This window comes from Colius striatus, chromosome 16 (assembly GCF_028858725.1).
Source record: "Colius striatus isolate bColStr4 chromosome 16, bColStr4.1.hap1, whole genome shotgun sequence".
Lineage (NCBI taxonomy): Eukaryota > Metazoa > Chordata > Aves > Coliiformes > Coliidae > Colius > Colius striatus.
Window position 1 is genome coordinate 16,371,311 of NC_084774.1, and position 12,351 is coordinate 16,383,661.

At 44.6% G+C, this 12,351-nt stretch overlaps 1 protein-coding gene across 1 annotated transcript in view; it reads left to right on the forward strand.

The window, feature by feature from the left end:
- KCNB1 (potassium voltage-gated channel subfamily B member 1) overlaps positions 1 to 11,643 on the forward strand; it is a 120,435-nt gene extending 108,792 nt beyond the window's left edge. Inside the window, exon 2 of the mRNA XM_010205094.2 lies at positions 9,348 to 11,643. Coding sequence (XP_010203396.1) covers positions 9,348 to 11,363 — 2,016 coding nt within the window. The 3' untranslated portion in view covers positions 11,364 to 11,643. The remainder of the gene's footprint in view (positions 1 to 9,347) is intronic.
- The last annotated feature ends 708 nt before the right edge of the window (positions 11,644 to 12,351 follow it).

Below are 12,351 nucleotides of genomic sequence, written 5' to 3' on the forward strand. Positions count from 1 at the left end.
TCTCTTGCTTTCTTCTTGCTGTTCAGCTCTGCCTTTCCTCAGTCCCCTGAGCATTGCAAAAGGCAAAGTCAGTTCTTGCTGTAAATGTACTTCTCAGGTAGCACAGTAGCAGAAATGAGCCTCTGCTGCTTGTGACCACCTTATGAGGGTGACAGTGGTGGGGTGGTCTCAGAGGTCTGTGCTGAGGAGGGGATGAGAGGACTGCACTGTGGGATGTGGATCTTGTGCTGGGCTGCCTATGCAGTGTCTGTTGGGAGCAGGCTGGATGCAGTAACACAGGAAAGGCTATCATCAGAGATTTCAAAGCTATCAGAAAGCTGGGGGCTATCTGGAATAGCTGTTTGTTTCTTGTGGTTGGGAAGGCTGTGTTGTTCTGTCAGTGTCTAGAAGTCAGGGAGCCTAGGAGTGTTCCCAGATTGCCAGTGGACACTTCAAAGAGTTTCAGCTTTTTCTGAGACCAATAGAGTTTTTAAAAACAAACAAAAAAAGCAACCAAAAAAAACCCCAAGCCCCAACACAGAGCCAAGTACACATTTCCATTTTTATCCTCTGTATCTATAGTTAGAATGCATCAAAATTGTCTTGCTGAGCTGAGATCAAACTCTCTTGTTGAAATGCTGATTATAAACTGCCTTTTCTTTTGTGCTCTACAAGACTCTGCATCCACTGTCTCTACTTACCACTTGCTAAGGCCTCATACTAGAGTATGAATGGTTAATTGCCAGGGATTAGCTTTTAGCTGCTTTTCTACACAGTTTGTATACAGTTGTTGCTATTTATTAAATATGTGATATCTAATCCAGTGTTTAGTGCTTACAAAGGGAAGGACCATCTGTGCTTGAGATTAAAACACTTCATTCACTTTGTGCCAAAGCCCTCACCAAGGGCTCTGTGCTCTGCTGTCGTTAAAGAACCTTGGGAACCTAGACTTGGGAAGGGGGGACCCATGTGTGGATGTGTCCCTGCAGCAAAGCCCTTCTGTCTGATACAAGGTCTGCCTGCTGAACACAGAGACGTGTGGGTGTGATGGAGAGCAGAGAAGCTGATCAGGAAAACAAGTTTTAGCAGAATAAAGGGCTGAGAACTAGGAAGGTGCTGAGAGCTTGGAGAGATCCTGCAGAGATGTTTCCCATCACCTGCAGGCTTCACATGTCTTTGCAAAAAAAACCAGGAGGTACTAATTATTTCTTTGCAGGCTACTTGCAAGGAATAAACAATTAACAGCTGTAATCCCTTGTGTGAGCCCAAGGCTTTGTCATCAGTGCAAGGTATGCTACCAAAGCTCCTCTTACATCAGGCCATAAGCATATGGGCAAACTGGGGCTGTGCAGCCCCAGCAATGGCTGCACCCACAGCACAGAAGGATTTGTCTCCCTGAAGGAGTACATCTCTCCCAGCTTGTGAGGCACCAGAAATGCCTTAGCCAGAATTTTGTGCCCTTGTTTCAAGCATAAATGAAAAAACTCTAAACCTGATGGAGAAGTCTCCCCAGACTTGTAGAAGGAGCCCAAGTACAGTGGCCCCAATAAGTCAGCCCTTAGGAAGAGCCTTCTGAAATGCTCAGACACTTGGGTAACAGGACCATGCTATCATCAAACATTAAATAGGTAGAGGATACTGCCACTGCCTTTTGATCTACAGGGATTTACTGTTCCTGCAGGCTTCCCTGTCTCTTTGTAATGTCATTAGTGTGGCTGAGGCTGGTAACTGGATTTGCCACTTCTCCTAACACATTTCTGGAAGAAATGTTAAACAGGTCACTGTTTTTTTCAGACAAGACATCACTTGAGCTCTGTTCTAATTTCCTCTCTGTGTGGCAAGCCAGTATGTTATCAATGACTAGGTAAACCTCCCTGCAGCAAAACTAATTATACCTCTTGGTGAGAAAGAGGCAGTGGAACTGGTTTATTCTTCAAAAAAATTGCACACTGTAATATGCAGGACTAATATGCCTCAGATTTGAAAAGAATTAGTGTCAATTATCCTCATGCATATTCATGAGAGGAAGACTGGTTTAGCAATCAAGCTAATAGTTTTTGCTTAATTGCATTTAGTTGATTGGTGCTATCTTGGCACATTCCTGATTGAATTTAACCATTAAAAAAAGACTCCCTCCCACAACTACTCCAGCAAACACCAACACTTTAGGCTCAGCATCCTCTGTAAATAGTGTCTGAGGCTGAGCAGACTGCTTGGGACAGTGGGAGTAGATCACGAGCATTTTTTTTCCCTAGTGCAGGGTAAAATCACCAAATCCTCTTGCAGATCAGTTCCCAGGTGCTCCCCAGGGCTGAGGGTTAAGGCATTCTCTCTTTTCTTATGTTTTATTTTTCTGAATCCCAACCATTGTCTGTATCAATGACAGACAGATAGCAGGAATGGGGGATTACCTGAAAGGGGAGCACCAAGCTGGAGGAAAGGCTTTGTCTGGGTAGGTGGTCTGGAGCCTGTCCCTGATAACAGCTGATGACTTGATGTGGTGGAGAGGGTTGAAGAGCAGGTGGGATGTTCTGCCTGTCAGGGTGGGGGTGGTAGTGTGGTCCTGGGTCAGGCTGGCAGGGAGCTGGGGAGAGCAGACCCTGGTATGGCAGGAGCCTTCCCTGGGAGCAGATGATATGTGGGGTGCGAGGCCAGGGCAGAGCATGCTGTCACAACTGGAGAGGGGAAGCAAGGTTTGTCTGCAGAGATGTGCAGGGAGCACATGCACACAGTTAGGGTCTGTCTGGTGCCCTCAGGGCTGGAGTTCTTTCATTAGTGCTGCTTGCTGGGGTCACAATCTTCCTGGGCTGAAGGCAAAGCCAGGAGAAATATGATCAACATGAGCTTCCATGTGCCACGCGTTTGTTTTCTGGTTTGATTTTCCCCGTGGTAGCAGCGGCAGAAACAGGACAGATGCTCCCCTCATCCTCTCTTGAGCACCATCACTGCACTCATGTCTAAGTGCAGTGTTTGCCTTTGAAGTTTGCCGTTTCAGTATTTTCATTCATCAGCGTTTTCTTCTCCAGCACACCATTTGCATCTGGGCTTTGCTCAGAAGGAAAGCTGACACCATTTATCATTTAATGGGGCTTGATATCTCTCTGACAACTAAACATGTTCTTAACAGCATTAAAGAGTTTACAGGCAGTCATGCCTGAAGGCTACTTTTCTTCCCACTTTAGCTTAGTCAGCAGCAGTTGTAGCTGCAGTTCTATGGGTGCCTGTAGGCAAACAAAGCATTGACATATAATCAGCATAAGTATTGTATCTCTTTTTAAACCAAATAGACTTACTTACTCTCTCAACTGATAAAATTATTACAGCAATAATTGAAATCAAATAATTAACCAACCAGTATTCAATCTGGGCTTTTCCAGGCAATGTAAATGGAAACTTTATGTCTTTCCAAAGAAAAATATCATTGGTTTTGTGTTGATTTTGGTTTTATACTACTCAGTAGTACACATAGAAGAGCAAAGGAGTTTGCATTCTCACAGACTGGGGGCACCACAGGGACATGGATGAGCTGGTGTATGCAGAGTCCTATCCCTCCAGAGCACAGGTCTCCTGATGCAGACAAGGACTCCCTGGGGGCAGGATGCAGAAAGGGTAAGGAAAGTCTCAGATCAGAGAAAACTCTTCAGCATGGGTTTATATTCCACAGGACTCAGTGGGACTTATGGGTTTTGGAGATTCCAGGTCTTACATTGCATCTTAACATCCTTGCACATGAAAAAAGCAGATTAAATGTTCTCGGTATTTCCCTCACAACCCTGTCCACAAGTCTGGCCACAACTTCTTGCCATGATCCAAGAAGCAAGTGTTACCTTTCATTATGGCCTCAGCATTTTCTAGGAAAAAAACCCATCCTGCAAGCCCAATGGTCAGAAATGTGGCATCAGAAGTGACAGTGATCTGCAGCCTCTTTCAGTTAAATAAATAGAATAAATAGGCACTTGAGAGATGCATCCCAAAACAAGCCTCTGTAAATAAATACCACAGATATGTATAGCTGCCATGAGCAGGAGACGTTTATTCCCATGCAGAACGAAGTGGGGAGGAGATTAAGGAACTCTCCATCTGTTTCTGCACTGTGCAGCACGTGGGATATCACTCAAAATACACTGTGCTCTCTGTTTCACAGAGCCTGGGGAGACAGAGGCTGCCATAGGTATGGCAGGATGAAGCTGGGCAGTCTGTCTCAAAGTATATTGTTTGCTTGGGGAAGCAGGGTGGGGCTGTAGGAAAAATCCCTTAGTAAATGGAGCATATGAATGAAACCTGGTCCTGATGCCAAGTTTATTCTGCAGGCCTTGATGGAGCTAAAAAAGCACATTAGACAAAACCATTATTGAACTTCTTGATTACATAACAATTTCCTCATCGTATTTCCAAGAATATTGAATCTATATTCAAACACCCTCCTACTCTCTCCCACACACCACCCCTTCTCCTTGCTATATCAGCTTCATTACTGAGTACCAAGACAGAAAAAGTATAGGGCATGTTGCCATGAGCAGATAGATCTCAGATGCTTACACTGAGATTTTAGAGCCATCTATGGGATTTGGACAGACAATTCTCATTGGTTTTAATGGCTTTGAAAGCCTCTGATTGTGCCTTGACTTTAGCTAGAGCCTTTAGCAGTGCAAAGGGCAGATAGATAATCAAGCAATAAATGTCACCAAACCTAAATGTTGGGTGAGTCCCTGCTGCCTAAAACTTACCCTGCTCTGTGCCATCTGGGGGGTGGCATGCACAGTTTTACTGCCTACAAACTGCTGCTATCACAAGCTCAAGAGAGAGAGAGGGAATTTCTGAACAGACTGGCTTCTTTGTGGGAACCCTCTTCCCCCAGGGACGAGCACAGACCTTTCCCACACAACCAGCTGAATCCCTGGGGCCACTCTCCCCCAGCAAGCAGGATCAGGCCAGGTGCAGGTGGATACCTCCTGAAAGGTGTGTGATGGAGGTTGCCTGCCTAGTTTTTGAGTGGATATCGAAGGAGGAGGGGATTAATGGCTTGTAGGCACGGTACATCCATCCAGCCTCAGGAAGCAGCAGTTGCACACAAGCTGGCTACACTTATTCACATAAACAGCTTGCTTGTCTCATTTGCATCTGTAATAACCAGCACATATGTACAATCATGCTAATCACTTTGAGGCAACTGCTTTAAACTCATTCAAAGCCTTGCCCTGCCTGTACTTGGGTTATTCAGCTTTCACAAAGGAACCATAGCAGCAATCCAGAGATTCACTCAATACAAATCTTTGTGAAAGAGTCAATTTAGTGGAGGAGAGGGTTTCTTTTCCTGCAATCCTGCCCAGACGTACTGAGACTTGCACTGCCAGCCAGTGTTGTCATTAGGTCCCCATCCAATACCTCTGCAAGTCATCTAGAGAAGTACCTGATGGGGAAGTCCATAATTTATGGTGTATTGCTACAGGTGAAATGTAAGAGTAAGTGCAGAAGCAAAGAGAAAGGGGACTACACAGCTTCTCCCATGCAATCTGTCAGCAGAAATGGTCTGAAAGTTGTGCAGGGAAAAACTAGTCTTAAACCCTATCAGCTTTATGAGAGGTTTAAGTAGTGTCTGTGATGCTTTGATCATGAAAACTAGTGCATCAGGAGGAGACCCTCTCCCTCTGCTTGCTTCCATTCCAAGCAGCAGTTGGCAGCTGATGCAGCAGCAGGGATTTGGGTCGGTGCTTTGGAGCAGGGACAGCAGGCAGTTTTTTCCAGTGACTGCTTGCCTAACTGGAGCAGTGACTGGAGCCTCATTCATTGCAGGATTACTCCTGCTTAAGTCCAAATTTGTCCCATTGACTTTGCCTGTTAAAGAGAACCTGGAAGATGAAAGGAAGAGGGAAAGGCCAGGAACTGAATGAAAAGTCTGCCATGCTCATCTCTAGAGGTGTTCTCTTGATGGTGTAAATGTCTTTCCTTCAGCTTTCTCTCATTTTGACAGTGGAAAGGATGAAAGCTGCCAAGCCAGGGGTTCAGTATGGCCAAGACAGGAAACCTGATTAGATGAACAGATGTTGATTTCTCTAATCTGAAACTCCAGACTGTAAATACATTGGGATAGAGCCTTGTGCCACTGAGTGCAGTGCTGGTGCCTGACAGGAGCAGCTGGATCCGGTTTTCTGTGGACAGCTGCTCCTTGGGTGGTTTTTGTGGATGGATACCAAGACAAAGTATGCTTTAGAGAAGGAGAAGGATTCTTTCAACCTCACTGGAGAGACTTCATCTCCTACTTTTTCATATTTTCCAACTGAAAAGTGCTTTGAATACCTGAAGACAGTCAACTCACATTTCATTTTCATAGCTTGACAAGAGTCTCCAAGATATATGATTGCAGTAGATCAATAAGAGGGAAAATCTGTATCTTAGGAGCAGAGGTGACATCTTGCTGCAACTTGCAGGAGAAATGATAAATGTCCCTCTGTGTTTATTGCTTAGCTCCATGGCTAAATCTGCTAAACCAAAAACAAATTTTACTCTCAGACCTCCTGGTTTTCAAATTTATGTTTGTCTGGCATTGCCTTGATCTTCAAAGCAAGAAGGTATATCAAAGGAAACAGAAGGTTTGACACCAATTACTGCTGCAGGATGCCATCCACTGAATATAGATGGAGTGTTAATATTTACACTGAAAGTGAAGAAGATAAAACACACTAGGTACATCTGAGTCTGCAAATAAGCTCTTCTACGTATAGCAGGCAGAGATAAAACCAAGTCAAAAAATTTAAACTACCATTGAAAGTGTCCCAAACACCTTCAGAAATGTTGGATGGTAAATAAAGAAATTACAGCAAACCCACTGAAAGAGCCTTCTAGGAAAGCAAACTGGGGTCCCTGCTTCTCAGGGTTATTCCCTGGTCTCCAGGAGATGATCTTTTGAAACAACCAACCGTGCAGAAGTAGTTAACAGTTACATTTTTCCCCATTTCACCGTGAGACGTGGGACTTAAATTTTATCCTCTTGAGTCTGAAGCCATCAGCTCAAGCACTTTTTTCTGTGTCCTTCTCTGCTTCTCTTTATCCCATAGTTCTTCCCACTTTTTTTTGTGCCCCTAGGTCTTTCCCACAGCTGCTTTGGCTCATTGATCTGAAAAGTCTCTTGCCAAGGCAAACCCCTCATTGCACAAGTTGCTCACATTTCAGTAGCAAATTTATGGAAGATAGTGAGGAGGAGATAAAGGTTCACTGACACTGAGGATGTCCAGTACAACCAACAACAAGCATTCTTTAAGGCAACTCATTTAAAAAGAAGAAGGAATCTTCCCAGCATCTTCCCAGCAACAATTTATTAACTGAAAGCAGGGCTATTCTAAAATGGCATAGGATGCTATTTACACCATTCACTTCTTCTATTTAATCCAATTTAGAGAATGAAATCAGAGAGTTTAATGGAGCTAATTTTTGTTTCTAGTCAAGCCTTCATTCTTCAGATTAAATTACTAGGTCTGCAGTGTCATGTACAACTCAGAGAGTACATTTGAGTGAGTTAAAAGGTGAATGGTTTTATTACAGTGGTTTGGAAAGGATTTTCTTATCAGTGGGTAGATTTTATAACACCTGTTGAAATCAGAATTTCAAAATGGAAACTCTTGTCTTAAATTTTGACATTTTTTAAAAGATATATGGGCTTTTCTCCTAAAGCCATTAAGATTGCTATATGAATGTAATTCAAGTGAAGCTTTCAGCCTTTGTGGACTGTTTCTGTCATTCAGCTTTGGAGAAGAGGTGAGGCTCCTCTTGAGAAAACCCAGTGTTTCTGAACCATATTGGATCTGCATGTTTCTCCTACAGCAGCAAGGCTTGCTGCATGGTAGTGACTGTCAGTTTAGGGCTAAATGTTCAGAAGTCTGGTATTTCCTGGCTGTTAGGATGTCTGTGCTGAGCTTGGCTGAAGAGAAATGTATGAGAATGGCTTTCTCCAGTGCCCCAGGTAGTAACTGTGGATATTCTGGTATTGAGATGCTATCTGGTAAAGATCACCGTGAGGAAACTTAAAATCTAGTTATGTGGGCAAGGAAGGAGCGTGTCAGATTTGCAATTCATGATGCAGAACTCTTGTCATAGGTTTTATAATTCACGGCTTATTACTGTGTACCTAGTCACCAAGCGCGTACGCTGCAATTGATTTCATGCTGCTGTTCTATCAAGCAGGAGGGAAGCGAGCGTAAGGGACCAGCTTACACTGAAATGGATACATAAAACATTAGTCACACATGCATGTGCTTTGAAAAGACTGCTGTATCTTGGCAGTAACCTAAGAAACATGATAGAATCCAACCCAATTAACAACCTAGAGAAAGAATTCACTAGTAGAAAAACTCCTCAAATTGTCTGTCAGCTCTAAAACCTCCCTAAAATGACTTTCAAAGACGATGTAATTAGGGAAAACTGGAAAGTGTAGCATTAATGTTTGTATAAAACAGCTGTGGAAGGACAGCCTGCCTACATGTCTGAAGGCTGCAAACACCCTGATCTAGCACTTCATGCTTTCCAGCTCAGCACAGAGTCGGTGACCCAGGATCTGATCGCATTCATGTAGGTTTTTAAAGAGGCTGCTCACTTCAGGCCCTTCTCATTGCACTCTTTAGCCCCAGAGTTGATTTCTTGTAATGGATGAGCTGTGCAATGGTTGGACCCGTCCTGCCTTGACTGTTTCACTGTTGTGCAGTTTAGTGTGCCTGGATGAGTTTGCTCTTTCTGCTGGTTGTGATGAGTAGATAGGACGTGCAGAGAAGCTCAGGGCTCAGAAAGTTTTAGGAAGCTTGTTAAAGTTTTCTTATGTTTCACAAAAGTCAAGTTTCAAGTTAGAGATGAGTCATTAAAAAAAGAGTATATTGCCTGTATCCTTATATGTAACAGAATTGTACACGTCTCTGTAATTAGCCATAGGTACCCAAAACCACAGATGTAACCATGCATGAACGGAGGACATCACCCTGATTGAATCTTGCATTCACAATTGCATTCCTTCTTGCTTAGATTTCAGAGCCTGTTGCCCAGATGGGCTTTGTTGGGCATCTAATTAGTAGTTAATCAAAAACTCCTGCTGTGAACTGCTTCACAGGCCTCCTGGCATCCTAGCTGCTTGGTACACGTTCCTGGACTGCAGAGAGATGAAGGCACAGAAGCTGAAGTAGATGCTTGATATCCTTTATGCATGTGACATAAAGCAGCTTCCAAAATAAAATCACCTCAAGATGCATTGGTCTTCCGACTTCTGTGTCCTAAGAGTAAAATTAGTCATGAAATGTGTAGGTGGAGCTACGTCCATGAGCTACTGGCGATGTTAGATACCGTAATACGTTCTGAGGTGAACTCACTGTTTTCTCTTTCCTTTCCAGATTTTGGCAATCATTTCCATCATGTTTATTGTACTATCCACAATTGCCTTGTCCCTTAACACACTTCCTGAGCTACAAGGCATGGATGAATTTGGGCAGATCACAGATAACCCCCAGCTTGCCCACGTGGAGGCGGTGTGCATAGCGTGGTTTACAATGGAATACCTCCTGCGGTTCCTATCCTCGCCGAAGAAATGGAAGTTTTTCAAAGGCCCGCTGAATGCCATCGATTTGCTGGCTATCTTACCCTACTATGTCACCATCTTCCTCACAGAATCCAACAAAAGTGTACTTCAGTTCCAAAACGTGCGACGAGTGGTTCAAATCTTTCGGATTATGAGGATACTCCGGATTCTAAAGCTCGCCCGGCACTCCACAGGTTTACAGTCCTTGGGGTTTACCCTGAGGAGGAGTTACAATGAGCTTGGGTTACTCATCTTGTTTTTGGCCATGGGCATTATGATCTTTTCGAGTTTAGTGTTTTTTGCAGAAAAGGACGAGGATGATACAAAATTCAAGAGCATCCCAGCTTCTTTCTGGTGGGCAACAATCACCATGACAACAGTAGGCTACGGAGACATCTACCCCAAAACACTTTTAGGTAAAATAGTAGGAGGACTGTGCTGCATTGCTGGAGTGCTGGTGATTGCTCTTCCCATCCCGATTATTGTCAATAACTTCTCTGAGTTCTACAAAGAGCAGAAGAGGCAGGAGAAAGCCATTAAGCGCAGGGAAGCTCTTGAGAGAGCGAAAAGGAACGGCAGTATTGTTTCCATGAACATGAAGGATGCGTTTGCCCGTAGTATAGAACTCATGGACATTGTGGTTGAAAAGAATGGAGAAAGCATAGCCAAAAAGGATAAAGTTCAGGACAATCATTTATCTCCCAGCAAATGGAAATGGACCAAGAGAACGCTCTCTGAAACGAGCTCTAGTAAATCTTTTGAAACTAAGGAACAGGGGTCTCCAGAAAAAGCCAGGTCATCTTCAAGTCCTCAGCACCTGAACGTCCAACAGTTAGAAGACATGTATAACAAAATGGCAAAGACCCAGTCCCAGCCAAACCTTAACACTAAAGAGTCAAATCAACCTGGAAAGCAAAAGGAAGAGCTAGAAATGGAAAACCTTCCCGGTCCGATGGTGCCCTTGCTGACGACTCGCACCGATGGGATCATTGACATGAGGAGCATGTCCAGCATCGACAGCTTCATAAGCTGCGCGGCAGAGTTCCCCGACTCCGGGAGGTTTTCCCACAGCCCACTCGCTACCCTTCCCTGCAAAGGGGGCATTAACGTCATCCAGGAGCAGAGCAGGCCAGAGGGGAGCAGTGCCAGATTTGTGGAGGTGAACCCAAGCTCCGAAGGCAGCCACCGTTCTGCTTTTTTTATAGACAGTCCCAAAAGCTCCATAAAGGCCAGTAACCCTTTAAAACTAAGATCTCTGAAAGTCAACTTCATGGAAGAGGACACCAGCACGTTAGTACAAGCATCAAATGTACTGAGAATGTATCCAGACCCTCTCAAGAGCCGAGGAGCTGCTGCTGCCGCTACAGATACTTCCTTACTCTCTGATAGATCTCTCATGAGCCCAGAAACATCCATCTACACAACTGCGAGTGCGAGAACGCCCCCAAAATCACCAGAGACAGCCATAGCTTTCAACTTCCACGATGCTGGTATACACAAATATATAGATGCTGACACTGATGATGAAGGTCAGCTGCTTTACGATTCAAGTCCACCCGGAAATGTGAGTCCCAAGTACAATGTTAAAAGCAGTGGCTATCTAAAGCAAAAGGACAATGTTTATAGAACAGAGAAGAACCATCTAGAAGCTGCTGCTTTACCCACCTCCCCTAAGCTGATAGGGCAAAACTGCATTTACTCTATGGAAGGTATCACTGGAAGAACCCAGGGCAATCAGGAGACTGTCAGACTAGAAAATCACATTTCCCCAGAAGTCCATGTATTACCAGGTAGCGGAGGACATGCAAACACACATGATCAAAGCATCTGAGATGAGCTCCAAAAGAACTTACTGAAAGTTTAAAGGAATCTCTTTACAGTCAACACAAAAAAAAAAAAGAGCTTCTGCATGGCATGAACTTGGCTGAAACAAGCCACCCGTTTCTAAAAGTCTGGGGGAGGTTCAGTGTGGGTTTGTGAAAATGTCCTTCTCTGAAACAACTCTAAAGACGTTGCCCACATCAGTCAAAAATAAGGATTGCAAATCATGATCACACATTGATCTCCTTTCATGTTGTCCAGTGAAGCCAATGTGACCAAATATCCATCCATTCCCCTTGAACGCTAGAGCTCCTTTTGGAAACGTTAACATCTGATTTGCGTTAGTTCCATAAAGGATGCCAAGGCAGCCAGATTTGAACTCTGGAATAAATTGCTGGGGTTGATACAAAGCTATCAAAAACACAATGCTCGCTGCTTCAGGGCAGCTGTTCTCCATCTACAGCTTTCTCTGATGGATATTATGTCTAAAGGTAACAGGGAACACTTGCATTATTGGAAAAAATCCAAGTGAAAACCATTTAAAACAAGTAACGGTCTAGAGAAACCAATAATTAGAATGCTCTGTGTGTGTTTAACAATACCATATCCTGTAGGACCTGACGTTTGCTTGCGAAATATCGGCAGGGTGAGTTGCACCACTTGTATCTAATTCCAAACATCCCCTAGGACATAGTGAAACTTGCACTTACCCTCTGCTAAACAATCGATGCCTGCCCCAGGGCCAGCGCGTGGCCCTCAGGGGACCCACAGCCCACGTCGGGAAGGTGTGAAGGAGCCATGCAGAAGCAGGACTCTCCGGAGGCATTGCAGCCAGACCCCCTTCCCCGTGCCAGGGAGCGTAGGGCTGGAAGGAGAGCTCAGCTCTCGCCCTAGCCTTCGGTGGAAGGGGGCTGCTGGCTGCCCTGCCCCGTGGGGACGGCCAGCGTGGCGGCTGGGCCCTGCGGCGCCGGGCCGGCTCCCCGCGCCTCCCCTCGCGC